This window comes from Panthera uncia (assembly GCF_023721935.1).
Source record: "Panthera uncia isolate 11264 chromosome A1 unlocalized genomic scaffold, Puncia_PCG_1.0 HiC_scaffold_17, whole genome shotgun sequence".
In the NCBI taxonomy this organism is placed as follows: domain Eukaryota; kingdom Metazoa; phylum Chordata; class Mammalia; order Carnivora; family Felidae; genus Panthera; species Panthera uncia.
Genome location: NW_026057577.1, coordinates 27687462 through 27703069, shown reverse-complemented (window position 1 = coordinate 27703069; position 15608 = coordinate 27687462). Strand labels below are relative to the sequence as shown.

The window sequence follows — 15608 nt, the reverse complement described above, 5'->3', positions numbered from 1 at the left end:
CCAGGTTCCCCACCTTCCCATGGGCTGCCTGCCACTGCCAACCCCTCCAAGTCTGTTCCTGCCGAGCCCTGGGTTTCCCTTTATCTTACTGTGGCCCTGCAGAGACAAGGGAACATTAGCTCTCCAGGGCAGGGGCATGACTGTCCAGACCTCCGAGCCAGCCAGGACGCTCCTGCCTCAGACCTGACCTTAGTCAGGAGCTTCTCCCCACTCCAGTGTCCAACAGTAGGATCAGGATGACAAAAACATTCACTGGGGCTGCTTGCTGCCAGCTCCAAAGGTGCGGGCAACATGCTCTCCAGAGGGTGCAGAGGTGCAGGGGGGAGGTCTGAGGACACGGGCGGCATGGGTGCCAGGGAGGTTAAATAGCTCAACACTCATTGTGGCAGAAAAAGGGGGATGCCCTGCTACACAGGGACCTCACGAAACCCTCAGAACAGCCCTTCTGTGCCAGTGGGCATGATGACTGCTTCCCTTTTGCAGATGAGGAAAAGGAAGCACAGAGGTTAAGTGACTTTCCTAAGACTGTAAAGCTTGTGAGCACGTGCCCTTGACCTTTAGACTTCAGCCCCATGGCCTGGGTCATGGACTGAATGGGGCAATAATGCTCTGCCACCCACAGCTGTCATCTTTACAGTCCTCCAGGTTCTGAGTGTGACAAGATGACTTCGATAGGGCCCTGACTCTAGCCTGCATCTTGCCAGCCCAGTGCTCTCACAGGTGGGGCAGGGCGAGGAGAAGTGCTATAAACGCAAGCCACCGGTTTTCTCCTGAAGTCTTGCCCATGTCTCTCCACTTCCAGTAAAGAGGGCACTTCCAAGACAGCGTTTCCCAAAGCAGAAAAGCAGAAGCTCTGGATTCAGGGGTGCTGAGTTCAAATCCTAGCTTTACCCCTCAAGAGACCAGAGACCTTGGAAAAGACATACCTCCCAAAGGATAAGGTTCTATCTGGATTTTTACAGAAGTCTCTTGAACTTCAAATGTTGGCAACTGATTCAGAATTTTTAAAAACACTTTGAGACGGCCAAACTAAACACATCCGTGGGCCAGAATCAGCTGGTGAGGATAAATGAGAGCAGCGTAAAACCTTAAGCACAGTGGCTGGCTCTCCATATAAGTGCTAGTCATATCGTGAGAACCCTGGGCCAGGTAAGGGGTCCTCCTACCAATGCCCTGAGGGGCTCCTGTACAGCAAGGAAGGACTCCTATAACAGGACTCTTCGATTGCCAACACCCTTCTCGTGATGCTGTTTCCTGTTGCCCAAGGACCAACAGGTAACCTGCCAGCTTTCAGACCTACACCCACCCTCAGCCTGCTCCCAGTCCAACCTTCCCTCTGTGAAAACACCCCAGAATTCTTCTGGGTAGGGTGTTATTAAGGGAGATTTTGTGTGGCTTAATTGGAATAATAACTAGGCTTCAGAGGGAAGCTACTTTTTTTGTTAGCGAAGTTCCTTTCCTTTGAACCAAGTCTGTTCCAAAGGCCTCCCTGCCTCAGGTGAACCTCCACTGTTAGTGGCTAATGAAGCTCCAAATGAGGCTTGGGTTTCCCTGTGGGACAGCCTTTTGTCCCTGACTCCCCACCCCCAACTCAGCTTGGAGACAGGGAGGACTCCTTCCCCAAAGCTGAAATCCAGGTGGGGTGTGTGGGGGGCTGCTGACACTTTGGTCTTGGCCTCTGGTTTTCTCTCTCCACTGGCCCCTCCCATCTTTCCCAACGCAAGGTCTGCTCTGGAAAAACACCCCAGTGTCACAAGGCATTTGCTTTGGGGGATAAAGGTGACCCCCAGAAAAGGGTCCCCTTTTCCTTCCCTTTGCACCTCCCACACCATCACCAGCCTGGAGACAGAGAGCAGAAGCTCTCCTTCGGGAGCGTGGGTGTCCTAGAGTTTCCAGAGCCTCTCTGTGCAATCTCTGCCCCCACAGTAGTCCCCTGGCAAGTCCAGGGGGCTCTCTGTCCAGAACATACTGTGAATCCATCCACTTTTCCCCATCTCTGCTGCTACCACACTGGTCCAAACCAGTCTCATCTCTTGCCTGGACTCCTCATTCATCTCCCACCTTCCACTGTTGCTCCCCTCCACCCCTCAATCTAGAATCCACACAGCAGCCAAAATGACCTTTAAAGAAACATAAATCAGATCATGTCATACCCCTATTTAAAATCTTTCAAAGGCTTCCTGCTGATCAAAGGGCAAAATTCAAGCTCTTTACCACAATATCCTACATGATCTGGCCCCTCCCTACCTCAACAAGTTCACATGGACCACTATCCCCTTCCTCACCACTTTCTAGCCACACTGGTCTCCTTTCATTTCCTGAAACAAGCCAAATATTCCATGCTTCAGGACGAGTGCACAAGCTGCGCTCTCTGCTGTAAGGTTCTAGTAATCTATGCATGTCTGACTTTCTATCCTTCACATTTCAACTTAAAGGTCAAGGAGGTTTATGCCAGTTACCTTATCTAAAGAAAATCCACAACCTGGTTATTCAACATCTTCAGAGCATCCACCATGATTAGTGTCTGTTGAGCTACTTGTTCAATGTCCTCTTTGGAGAAGAGAGGAAGGAGCATGTCTGTCTGGATCTCTGCTGGAGCTCCAGTGCCCGCTCGTGTTATGTCCAGCACACAATAGGGGTTTGATACACAGGGATGCTGAGTGCATTCTTGTCCCCTCCCTGTAGAAGTGTGGGGTGCACAGAGCCCAGCTGGCTGGCCTGCAGCTTGCAGGAACATACACCCCAGGCCAAGATTTCGTCCTGTTTTCACAGCCTGCCTTCCCCATCTTAACCTCACACATTTTCCAGGAGGCTTTATTTGGTTGGGCTCCTGGCTAATGATCAATGTCAACTCAGTAATAGGGCAGCAATTTGGTGGCAGATGTTTTCTTGGCAGCACTAGCCATTGGTCTTAGTGGGGGCCTCGGGTCTGGACTTGAAACACCAATGCCCAATGCCAGCCCCCTTTAAAGACCTCTCCACAAATAAACTCAAATAAACACCCTGGGCCTCCATTAACGCCCTTCCAGCTGACCCTGGGAACAGTGGGCCTTTCAGGCCTGCTAGTGCAGCCGCTCCCTGGGCAGTTAAAACACCCCAACCTGGCCTCCGGCCTCTCCTCTCTGGGGGCCACCAGGCCTGCCCTGCCCGCCACCACACACAGCAGGACTTCTTCTTCCTCCTTAAAAAGGGGGGGAAAACGGCTTTCAAGCAGGCAATTTACCATTCCAGACACAATCTTTCAAAGAGAAACAAAAAGTCTCCCTGTCTGAGGCAGACTGCTTAGGCGTGTGTGTAATAAGATGCTAATACAATTTAATGATATTTCGGCTGGAAAACCTGTCCTCAGAGCCTCCTTGTGTCGGGAAGGCCAGACATTCAGAAAACAAGAGCTGCACACTCTTAAACCAGCTTTAAACGGGGGTCAGAGCCCCAGTCTTTCCTATCTCTCATTAACTTTAATGCCTTCTGAGGGACAGTAATTGCCACTACAAAAAATGATTTTGTACACACAGATCCTCAAACTTGCTTCTCCAAGCAGAGGGGAGCCTGAACCCTCCTCCAACGCTCATCACTGCCCACTTGCAATTCCAAGTGTCCCTGAGGGCACCCAGCTCCCTGGAACACGCTGCCCACACCGACCCTCCAAACCCAGTTCTGGGGACATACCTAGGGGATCCTGGAAGAACGAAAAGGGGCTTTGTCTACTTTGTCCTTCGGCACCTTCTCACCCTACCCTCCACCTCAGAGGGCAATGCTCAGTCCACTTGCTCCCACAGATGGCTGCCCATTGGCAACTGCAGGGTCCTTCTCATCCCTTCTTCAGAGAAGGGAGCTGGCTCTCTGGCCTAGCCTAAAGGGGAGAGATCAAAGGTCAAAGCTGCATTTGGGCCCTCTCCAGATCATTAATAATAATAATAGTAAAAATGGCTAATGCTAATCAAGTGCTTACCACATGCCTGGCTTTGGGTTTAATCTTCTTTATGCAATATATTGCTTAATCCATACACCAATCATGGGATACAGACTGTTACTAACCCTACTTACAGATGAAGAAAGTGAGGCACAGAGCACTGTTACAGTTGGTGACTGCATAGCTAGCATTCGAACCCAGGCTTTCTGACTCCAGGTGGTATACCATGCGCCCCCGCCCCCCCCCCGGGGCTAACTTGCACAGGCCTACAACCCCAGAGTGTGGCTGACGTACTCCAGGATTCCTATGGGTTATTTGAGAACCTTCCTGGGTTCCTAAACTTTAAGCCACACGGTCAGGATCCTATGTGGATCTGCACAAAGCAGGCCAGGAATACCTCCTCACAACCTGGTCTTTCCTTGGAGCACCTAAACACAGAACTAACTGTAAGGCCTACAAAGAGCCTGGTGGATGAGTTGTCAAGAATTTGGACTGGAAGTCACTGAACTGGGTCTTGGGTGTAAGACAACTACCTTCCTGTTACCTGGAACCCCGGTTAACTAGAGCACCCTGCTCCCCGCTGTCCCCCCACCCCCGCCCCCGTCAAGGATGTGGTAGTCAGTGTCGGAGGTCTACCCTCAAGACTCCAGGGTACATCTGGGGGCTGGGACCAGCAATCCCACCTCACCTGTCAATGAAAGGCAAGTGGAAGCTCTCTTGGAATAATGTTACTGGCCATTTAGCCATGAAATTTAGGGAAAGAAAAAGCACGTTGGATGGGAAATGTTCTGGAAACATTTGCTGCATCCTGAGTCCAAACAACTTTGTCCTTAAACACTTCATCTCCAAAAGTGCTGGAGAGACCTTTGGCCAAACAGTTTCAAAACCAATATTCACTGCAAGTCCTGCTGCCTGGGGCGAGGACTTCCCTCTGCGAGGCATTTGCTGTAGAACCAAATGCTTTTCCACTCCAAACAACAGCCAACAGCACTTGGGACAACTGAGAGGGCTCCAGATCAAACAAACATCCCTTTTTTTTCCCCTACCATGCAAACTTTCTCAATAAATTATTCGCCCACTTCGGATCAAAGCCTGTTTTGCAGCCTGTGACCTAAAAAGCAAATAGCATCTCTTAAACATGAAAGCCCTCCTCCCTGCCTGGGTCGGCTTTATTACTCATTCCTTCCCCTTACAGTTATTCTGTTGTTATTTTCCTCCTCTGCTTGTTAGATCGCTTTGCAAGTCCCAACCCGCCTGAGGAAGAAGAGATGGGAGGGATGGTGCGTTCACTTGGGGCCCTAAGGTGAGAGAGGAAGTCAGGGTAGGGGAGAAGCCAGCACCCTGGGAACCCAGGAAACAGGGCCAGGCCCGGTTGGCAGCTCCTTGCATGGCCCTTTTGCCAAATGTCCTACTGGGAATTTTACCAGTGAAGGGAGGGAGTCAATGCCACCGTGAGAGGAGGGACCAGGCGGCGGACCCGGGACCCTGATTCAGTTTGCAAACATAAACGTTAAGGGCACATCCTGACAGCTAGTTTAGGCTCAAAACTCAGGGCTCCTCCCCCTTCCAACAAAGGCAAGGCGGCAAGCCAGCCGTGCCCTCTTAGTCTCTCCCCAACTCCCTTTAGCGCCACTCTGAGCAAAAACAAGATGCCTCCTGATGACCCCTGCAAACTCAGCCTCTGGGTAAAACTTTATGTCCCGCAGTAGATGAGCGAGGGTTGCTAAAAGCGGGAGCAAGGTTTGGAAATCTGCAGAGACCACAGTCGCCGGGTGCACCGTGCCCTTGGCTCAGGGCAAGGGGAAACACTGCCCTTCCCGCCCCCACCAGCCCTGGCATAAGACCTGCAGCCAAGGTGGTTTAAAAAAAAAAAAAAAAAAAAAAAGCGTCCCGGCCCGCGGCGATGGCCACGGGGATTGGGAGGGGGTGGCGCGCGCCTCCAGCCTGCCCCTGGAGGCAGTCCGCGGGACAGCAGGCTGGAGGCGCGCCGGCGTGATTCCGACCGCGGGAGCCGGGAGGAGGAGCCGGAGGTGGCTGCGGGGGGCTCTGGCCCAGGCAAAGGAAGGGCAAGGGGCGGTTCGGGCCGGGGACTGCGGACTTGACGTCCAGGGCGGGGGAGAGGTCTTTAGGTGAAGCGGGTAAGAGGAGCCGAGCCTCTTAGGAAGTGTGCAGCTCTGAGGGGGGGGGGGGGGGCGGGGGGGGGGGGTGGGGGGGGGGGGGTGTCCTGGGCCTCTGGAAGCCACCGCGAAGCCTTCCTCCCTGTTTCGCAGACATCCCCACCTTCTGATGTAACAGCTACGAATCGCGAGGCTGACCTCTCATCCTTTGGCCTGGAGATGAGAGTGTCTCAGGCCCAGTGATAGGCGGGAAGGGACCGGAGGGAGCCACAAGTCTGCACCCAGGCGGGGAGGAAGCGGGCGGGAGCCGCTCCGCAGGCGCAGGCGAGTGGGTGGGAAGGAGGGAGGGAGAGAGGGAGAGAGGGAGGAAGGAGGTGAGGCCGGGAAGATGCCACTGCCGGGGGCGGGGCGGGGCCCGGGATCCGGGAGAGGGACTGCAGCGGTGTTTGGTGGGGGCTGGGGCTGCAATATCACTTATTTGAGGGTCAGGTGTGTATGTCCCAGGCTGGGACTGCCACTTGCTTACATCTTCCCAGTACCACCCAGGGCGCAGGGACCGAGGCGGAGGGCAGGGGACTGCAGTACCGTCCCCGAAGCGGGACGCGAACCGGCAGAGTTGGGAGAAGGTAAACAAGGGCCACGCCCCCTGCCGTCGCCCCGCGGGCGCGCACCCGCCGCTCCGGCCGCAGCCGGTACATTTCCACTCTCCCAGCGCTTCTCCCCCGCCGGACTCCCGCGCAGCCCCGGAGGGGGGACTGCCCCCGACCCCAGCCCGCGCCCCGTACGCCGGAACTGCACACCCGGCATACTCACCTGGAAAGGGTGTCCCCCGCCCCTCCAAAACACTGTTTAATTTGTGCAGAGCCTCCGCGCCGGGGAGCTGAGCATGCTGCCCCCGCGTGCAGCGCCCGCGTGCACCCAGCCCGGAGAGGGGGCGACAGGGCGGAGGCGGTGGCCCCCGGAAGGTGTCTGGGACCGGACCGGCTGCACGTGAGCCCAGCGCGGAGTCATGTGCACCGGCTCAGCCCGGTTCGGCGGCCGGACGTGCTGCGTATCAACAAAATGAAACTCAGGGCGACAGGAGGGCAGATAGCTCTGGGTCCTCCGAACCCCCGTCTCCGGCAGAACGACCTCCCCTCCGCTGCGGTCTCCCGCCGCAGCCCCTCCGCGCGGCCGGAGCCCGCGGGGCAAGTTGCAGCCCTGGCGCGCCCCCGCCCGCCCGCGCCCCCTCACCGGCCCGGGGGCGCTTTGCCGCAGTCATTAATAAAGAAGGTCGCCAAGCTCACCCTTCCAAAAGTTGTTGTTGCATGCGCCCCTCTCAGCCTCCCCGCAATGTACTCTTTAAAACACGACTGACCAACATGCGCAATCTCTCTCCCCGGTGCTGTGCATCCCCCCCCACCCCCCCGCGCCCTGGCTTCCTAGAACAGGCAGCCAGCAGGAGAGAGAGGGAGCGAGCGAGCAAGAGAGAGAGCGCGAGCGAGGGAGCGAGGAGCGCTGGCAGATCTGTTGCAAAAACATAAAATAACGCCGTGGAGATGTGCAGGGCCCATCGCTGGGGGCAGGATCTTACCTTCCTCCGCGGTGCCCTTCTGAGGGGCGCTGCCCTGGACTACGCGCCGCGGCGGGGGCCGGCGCTGGAAGGATGCTCCCGAAACCCGGAGCTCCTGGGGCCGGCGCGGGCGGGCGGGGGGCGCGCATCCATCCGGGGTCGCGGCGAGGGAGGCTGCCGGGCCCTCGGCGTCCCCGGCCCCACACCCCTGCTGGGGACGGTCAGCCCGCTGGACGTAAGCCCTTGCCGCTAGGAATGGGCACAAAGTAACTCCATGGACGCTACTCACCCCCCTCCCCAAAAAATAGCCTTCAACTGCGATGGCCGCGGTCGGCACCATTCACCAATCCCCCTGTGTATGTTTCTGTTTCTTTTTAAACCAAGACTTCCTTGTGATCTCTTTAGAAAAAAAATGTGTTGGGGTGGGGGTGGGGTGGGGGCGGGCGGGAGGAGCGAGGGAGGGGGAGTAGCCACTTTTTTCTTATTCACTCGGATCTCCACTCCTGACACCCCCCCCATCGCCCGCCCCACCCCCCGCCCGGTTGTTTGGCTCCGGCAGCGGGTCCAGGTAGGGTTGCAGGCCTCGGGGGGGAGGGGGGGGCGGGGAGGGTGCTCTGCCCGGCTGCCCGTCTGCCTGCACCTCGGGCCCAGACTCCCCATGGGCTCTGGGGCGCCCCCAGCCCGCCCTGTCCCCAGGGCCGGGCCCGAGCGGCGGCTGCGCCCGTGCAAGTCCCATCAGGTCTGCTCACACTTCACACACTCACACACATACCCCGCCCCTCCACTCTCTCACACTTTCTGCTCACACCCCGCCCCCTTCGAGCCCCAGACCCGGGCGGCGCCCCCCGCAACCTTAAAAAAAAAAAAAAGCAAGCTTATACTTAAAAAAATCTTTTGGCGCCATATTAATGACGTACTTAAAATTTGCCATTTCTCCCTGCGTCAAAAAGACGTTTCTTTGCAAATAACAGCCTGAAGGCGACACTCGCGGAGGGAACGAGGTTTGCACCGAGCACCCCGCCTCCCGGGGCTCCAGCGCTGGAAGACCCTCGCCCTAGGCCCTGCTCCCGAATCGCTGGTTTAAAAATGCGAACCGAATAAATCGCGTGGCGCTCTGCAGCGCCAGAAGTGAGCAGAAAGTGCTGGCAGGAGCGGAGGGGAGGGGCACGCGCGCGAGTCTGGGGGAGGGGGCGCGTCCCTTCTCCCCCACCCACAGTAGATGGAAACTAACATCCCGGGCGGGGGAAACTTGAAATTGCCGGCGACCTCAGGAAGGAGGGGCCGTCCGTGGAGAGGGTCCCTCTCGGGTTCGTTGCCCCCCTCCCCCGTTCGGGTGCCTACAGTCTCCCAGCTCTGCCCCGCATTTCCGGGGGGTGGGGAACGCAGTGTTGGGTGGGTGGGTAGCTGCAAGTCTTGGCCCCAGTAGGAGTTTGCCCCGAGGTGTTCCCTTCCCCCCTAGCTCGTCCTTCCCATTCCCCCTAAAGGGTTAAAAACCGAGGGGGCTACTTCCAAGGGCTGGCACTTGGCGAGGAAGCGGGGCGCCCCTCTCCCCACCCTTCGCCTCCTCGCCCCTCCTCCTCCGGCTCCACTTCCCGACTTGACCTTGTGGTGCACAAACAGTGCGCTCGGATCCTCGCAGTTTCTGGAAGAAGCGCTTGCGCTCGCCAGGCAGGCGGGCTGTCGGGCGGCTCGCGGGCGGTGGCGGGGCCTTGGGTCGGTTCCCAGAGCCGCGGGCCACACCCACCCAACCCGCTGCGTCCGCGGTGCTCACCTTCTCTCGAGGAAGGAGCTGCGCTAGCCTCCTGGATGGGGAGGTGTCGGGGGCAAGCTGCAGCCTTCTCCCAATGCTCCCAATTGGGGAGAGGGTGGTCTGGTCTCAGGCGGGGTTTGTTGGGGAGACCTGGGAACCTGGTTCAACATCCCCAAAGCATCGTTGCCAACTTTTCCTTCCCCCTCCCTTTTGGCTGCCCCTCAAAGATGATCCAATAATTTTTGCAACTCACCTTTGGCTTTGAAGGCACATGGGTGAGTTGTGAACTGGGACAGGAACCGCCTTCCCTCTCCGAGACTGAAGGTTGTTTATCCTTCCTTTCTTTCCCTTCCACCCCCTTCTATGGAAAGACAAATACTCAATTTACATAAGATGACATTTATGTGACACTTAAAAAGATTCCCCCATGGAATGTTGTGAACACATTTGCTTATAGGAGAAATAAATCTAATAATAAACAAACTTCTAACAGCACAAATCCTCTGACGGGTTAAATGGTCTACACAACAAAGAGGAAGATAGTGAATGTGGAAATAAGCCCTTTTTGCAACTAGAAAGAAATATGAGCTCAAAGGGAGTCCCAGCAGCGTTTCTCTTCCTTGGCCTTCATTCACAAAGTCTGGGAAGGCTTGTTTGGCAAGACTGAGGAACTGGGGTACCACCTCCAGACCTGACTCTAGCTCTGAGTTGGTAGGATTTTCCCAAGCCTAAACTCAGTGCCAGAAAACAGATGTCACAAGCTGTTAGCATGTAACAAAAATGGTCAAATACCTGGATTCAAATCCTGGCTTTGCAGTTGAGAAGCTACTTGATGTGGGCAAGCGCATTCATCTCTCTGGGTCTCTTTCTTCTATAGAATAGGATGGTTGGAGGGTTCCTGAAGCCGTGTGTATATATACATATATGCATATATGTTTGCATACATTCTATATGTGTAAAGCAGGGGCCTGGCTCAGAGTGCACAGTGCACATTAGCACTTTCCCTGGTGTTTGTGTTTTGGAAAGGTGAATATGCTCCCTGAAAGCTCTTAACACTGGAAATACTGGAGAACAATGATTTCTATCTTGTCCTCTATGATGACATATACAAGATCTCCCAGTTAGGGCAAAAAGAGGTAGAAGAGAAAAAACTGTGCTAGATGGTAGGCTTCATGGTCAAGGTCCAGATGGCAGTCTTAACCACACATCTGAAGTGGGAATGGAGGCACCAATTTACAGTGGCACAGTCCAAAGGAAGCACTCTGGGTCTAGATATAGCGGGTTTACATACAGGAAAGGACTGGACAGGCTCCTCCTCTTAGCCATCAAGATCCTGTGAGCCTTGGCAGGCAGTTATAAAATGACCTAGAGAGATGGAAAAGGGCGAAGATGACCATCTCCTGTGCTGTGCACTATGCCAGCCATCCCATTTCATCCTCATAAAAATCCCATTTTATCTATTCAGAAAGGTTTCGTGACTCACCAACAATCACACGAGCTAGGAAGTGGTGGCAGAGTTGGCACCTGGTTTGGATGCCCCCAAGATTATGTGTTGTCCATTTTACCATGCTGCCAGAATTAAAAGGTATGAGAATTATTGGTTTGATTGGGGATGGGGGCCTGACTGCTGTAACAGCAAGAAAGAATTTTATGGGTAGCACTTTGCCTCTAAGGTGGTTCCCTGAATTTGGGTGAGACACAGGTCCCCTAAGGAGTCCTTGGAAGGTACTTCTTGTTTAGGACTGGAAGCTCCATCAGAATCCTTGCATTCCTGCTGCTCTCTGCTACTGTTTAAGGTTAACCTTGATAATGTTAACAGAATAATAGGAAAGGAGATAATTATAACTCTTTAATATTTAGTAAAAGTCTCACAAATCATGAACTTACTGCAGAAAAAAAAAAAGAGAAGAAACTTACTGCAGAAAAAAAAAAGAGTTCTAGGAGATGTAATTATTCATTTTTTTTTCAACAAATATTTACTGAGTGCCACCTGTATACCAGGTACCATTCTTGGGGCTGAGGACACAGCACAAAAGTGGCAGACAAAAATGCCTACTCCCATGGAATTCACTTTCTAGTGGAAGGAGATACAATTTTTTTAAGTGAAATATTATATTTGAAGGTGAGTAAGTGCTGTTCAGAAAAATTAAGTAGGAAAGGGGGATAGGGAACGTGGGCATGCAATTTAAATAGAGTCCTCAGGGAAGAGCTGACTGAGAAGGTGGCTTTTGAATTAAAGGAGGTGAAGGAATGAGCTGTGAGGGCTTATGGGAGAAGACCATTCTAAGGCAGGGGTTCTTAACATGGAGTCCGCAGACACTCTCCTCCAGAGATCTGTGTATAGAATTCACAGAGTCTTGACTTCAGATAGGGAAAAAATGTTCTCTTTATTTTCACGAATTAACATTTGGCATGTTCTTCAATTATGAATGCAGACAGCAAATCACAGTGCTATTAGCAGCACCTGTGATGTTGTTGCTAGTAGAAATCAGATATTTTCATAGCACATTATAGTTGCTGCAAATATCTTAAAATATCATTACAGTTATCACTACTTCATAATTATGCTGCTAGCTCTTGTAATTTAATGAATTAATAAGAAACACATATATTACTCTATTACACATTTTAAAAATATTTTGAGAGTTGTATTTCAGCATAATTGGTTTTCTTTAAAATTTATGAAACTTATTTTATGGATTTAAAGATACTGTACTCAGAAGGAATCCATGGGCATTACTAACTGCCACAGGGGTCCCTGGCACAAAGTAAAAGAAACCACTGTCTCCACCATTTGCGGTCTCCAGCAAATGCAGAGGTCCTGAGGTAGGAAGATGCTTATTGTGTACATGTAGAAGAAAGAAATGATATAGGCCGTTGTTAGGAATTTGGCTTTTGCTAGGAGTACTAAAGATGGTTTTGAGCTGAGGAGTGACATAATCTGACACTGGATTTTACAGGTTACTTTGCTGTCATATGGAGGACAGACTGAAAGCGGAAAGGCTGAAGCTGGAAGACAGGTGAGGAGGTCACTGAAATAAACCAGGTAAGAGATGATGTTAAAGTACACTAGAGTGGTAGCAGGGGAAGTGGTCAAAGTCAATATATTTTATGAAGATAGCTTTGGCAGGATTTGTTGACGAGGCATGAGAAAACAAGAATTCAAGGATGACTAGAGTTTTGTCTTGAACCAGTGGAAAAACAGAATTGCCATTAAAAGATATGTGAAGACTATGGAAGGAGTAGATTCGGGGGAGGATAAGGAGCTCAGCATTAAGACATAGTAAGCTTAAGATACCTATTAGATGTCCAAGTGCAGCCGTCCTGTAGGCAGTTAGAAATGGTAGCCTCAGCTCAGAGGTAAGTTCGGGGCTGAAGGTATCTTTTGAGAAGGGTCAGCAGGTTGCTGGTATTTAAAGCTATAAGACTGTTTGAAATCACTAAGGAATTGAGTGTAGAAAGAGAAGTCCAAGGACGATGTCCTTGGCCACTACAGGGTTAAGAGGTCTGGAAGATGAAAAGGAATCAGTAAGATGTTGTTAAAAAAGAAATATTCAGACATTTCTCCAAAGAAGGAATATAAATGGCCAATAAGCACATGAAAAGATGCTCAATGTTGCTCACCATTAGGGAAATACAGATCAAAGGTGCAGTACAGTACCACCTCACATCCAATAGGATGGGTACTATTTAAAAAAAAAAAAAAACAAAATAACAAGGGTTGGCAAGGATGTGGAGAAATTAGAACACTTGTGCACTATCATTGAGAATATAAAATAGTACAGCTACTGTGGAAAACAGTATGGCCATTCCTCAGAAAATTAAAAATAGAATTACCATATGATCCAGCAATTCCATTTCTGGATATATATTCAAAAGAATTGAAAACAGGGTCTTGAAGAGATATTTGTGTACTTGTGTTCATAGTAGCATCATCCACGATAACTAAAATGTGGAAGCAACCCAAGTGTCTGTTAATGGATGAATGGGTAAAGCAAAATGTGGTATATACATAGAATAGAATATTATTCAGCCTTAAAAAGGAAGGAAATTCTGCAACATGCTACAACATGGATGCACCTTTAGGTCCTTATGCTAAGTGAAATAAGCCAGTCACAAAAAGACAAATACTGTATGATTCCACTTGTGCGAGATACCTAGAGTGATGAAATTCATAGAGACAGAAAGAACAGTGTTTGCCAGGGGCTGGAGCAGGGAGGGCAGATGGGGACTCATAGTTCAACAGGTACAGTTTCAGTTTTGCAAGATGAAAGAGTTCTGGAGATGGAGGGTGGTGACAGTTGCACAACAGTGTGAATGTACTTAATATCATTGAACTGTACACTTAAAAATGTTTAAGATAGTAAAATTTATGTTATGTGTATTTTATCACAATAAAAAAATTGGGGGAGGGGTGCCTGGCTGGCTCAGTCAGTGGAGCATGGGACTCTTGTGTGTTTGAGCTCTACTGTTGGGTGTAGAGATTCCTTAAAAATAAAATATTTAAAAATAATAAAAATATTTTTTTTTAATTGGGGGAAAAAAGTAAAAAGAAAGCAGTGGCATCCAGAGAGATAGGAGGAATGTCTTAGAAGACAAGATAAGAGTGTTTCAGGAGGGAGGAAAGCTCTATGTGCAAAGCTACCAAGAGGAATGAGGTTAGATACAGACTGACAATTGATCATTAGTTTCAGCCACGTTGAAGTCACTGGTGATACTGATAAGAGCCACATCAACACACTGGCATAAGTGAAAGTTTGACTGAGTGGGTTCAAGAGAGAGTGGGAAAGTCTATAGTTGTTATACCTTGTTCCAAGATTCTACTTGAAAATGAGAAGTCCTCTGTATATGTATGTTTATAGAAATAGATAATCATGTATCTGTAGGAGTTCAATTCAAATGATTTTTATTGAGGGTCTTCCAGGTACTAGGCATGTTTAATGGATTCTACAGATAAGTGAGAGAAAGAAAACACATTAACTGCCTTCCAGTATTTCACGAGTTCATAATCTAACAAACTTTGTGGACACAAAGTGATGTATATGGCTAAATATGCACAGTCAGACCCAGCATCAATTTTTTCAGTGTATGGCTAAAACTGTGGATTCCACATTCATATGGTCTTAGGATAGAGTCCTGTCCCCACCATTCACCAGCTCTGTGACTTTGTACAACCTCTGTGTGCCTAAGTTTCCTCCTCTGTAATTAGGGATGCAATAATTTCCAAACTTCAGTGTGCCTGGTATGCTTGTTAAAAATGGAGATTTCTGGGAGTGCCTGGCTGGCTCAGTCAGAAGAGTTTGCGACTCTGGATCTCAGGGTCATGAGTTCAAGTCCCATGTTGGGTGTAGAGATTACTTAAAGAAATAAAACTTAAATTTCTTTAAAGTTTTATTTATTTTATTTTTGAGACGGGCAGGGGGTGGGGCAGAGAGAGAGGGAGAGAGAGAATTCCAAGCAGGCTCTGTGGAACCTGACACAGGACTTCATCTCACAAACCATGAGATCATGACCTGAGCAGAAATCAAGAATCTAAACGCTCAACCGACTGAGCCACCCAGGAGCCACTCCCCGCCAACCCTCAAATTTTTTTAAAATGTGGATTTCCAGGCGCCTGGGTGTCTCAGTTGGTTAAGTGTCAGACTTTGGCTCAGGTCATGATCTCTCAGTTCATGAGTTTGAGCCCCGCATCTGGCTCTCCGCTGTCAGTGTGGAGCCTGCTTTGGATCTTCTGTCCCCCTCTCTCTCTGCCCCTCTCCTGCTTGTGCTGTCTCTCTCTCTCTCTCTCTCGGTCTCAAAAATAAATAAACATAAATAAAATAAAATAAAATAAAATCTCTCTTGGTCTCAAAAATAAATAAACATAAACAAAACAAAATAAAATAAAATAAAATAAATAAAATAAAATAACATAAAATAAAATAATAAAATAAAAATAAAACGTGGATTTCTAGGCTTTATCCCTAAAGGTTCTCAACGGGCAGGTCTGGGGCAAGACCCAAGGATATGCATTTTTTAATAAGTACCTGGTCATGCTTGATGCCCTTGGCCTTGAACCACACTTTGTAAGCATTGGCCTGGCACTCAGTAATTGCTCATCAGACAATAGCTGTTCTTCCGGGGGTCCCTACTGGGAACAAAAGTTCTAATCCCTTGTGATTTATATCCAGAACCAGAGGTCCAGCATACCCTAAGCACCCTAAATGTAGAAAAGAGCATGAGAATCATTCAAGATTTATTTATTGAATGCTTACTCTGTTCTAACAGTGTTCAAGG

General features: G+C 50.5%; 2 protein-coding genes and 1 long non-coding RNA gene across 8 annotated transcripts in view; 1 reads left to right on the top strand and 2 right to left on the bottom strand.

Moving 5' to 3' along the window:
- The window catches only part of JADE2 (jade family PHD finger 2), a 51581-nt gene extending 42277 nt beyond the window's left edge, over positions 1 to 9304 (bottom strand). For 2 of the 6 annotated variants that reach the window (XM_049649186.1, XM_049649191.1), the window contains exons 1-2: positions 7604 to 7692; positions 3670 to 3853 (exon numbers count right to left, since the gene is read on the bottom strand). The gene's annotated coding sequence lies outside the window, so the exon portion shown is untranslated. Of the gene's footprint in view, positions 1 to 3669; positions 3854 to 7316; positions 7393 to 7603; positions 7693 to 9184 lie in introns of those variants that run through there. The other 4 variants (XM_049649187.1, XM_049649190.1, XM_049649188.1 and 1 more) reach the window with 4 other exon arrangements.
- Positions 6364 to 7386, top strand: LOC125935495 (Wilms tumor protein 1-interacting protein-like). Its single transcript, XM_049649197.1, has 2 exons — positions 6364 to 6656; positions 6893 to 7386. The coding sequence occupies exons 1-2, from the start codon at positions 6419 to 6421 to the stop codon at positions 7384 to 7386; spliced, it is 732 nt and encodes a 243-aa protein (XP_049505154.1). The 5' UTR covers positions 6364 to 6418.
- A 388-nt stretch (positions 9305 to 9692) lies between the features above and the next one.
- Positions 9693 to 15608, bottom strand: part of LOC125935498 (uncharacterized) — an 80561-nt gene continuing 74645 nt past the window's right edge. The window contains exon 3 of the long non-coding RNA XR_007461697.1: positions 9693 to 10697. This is a non-coding gene — a long non-coding RNA (uncharacterized LOC125935498). The remainder of the gene's footprint in view (positions 10698 to 15608) is intronic.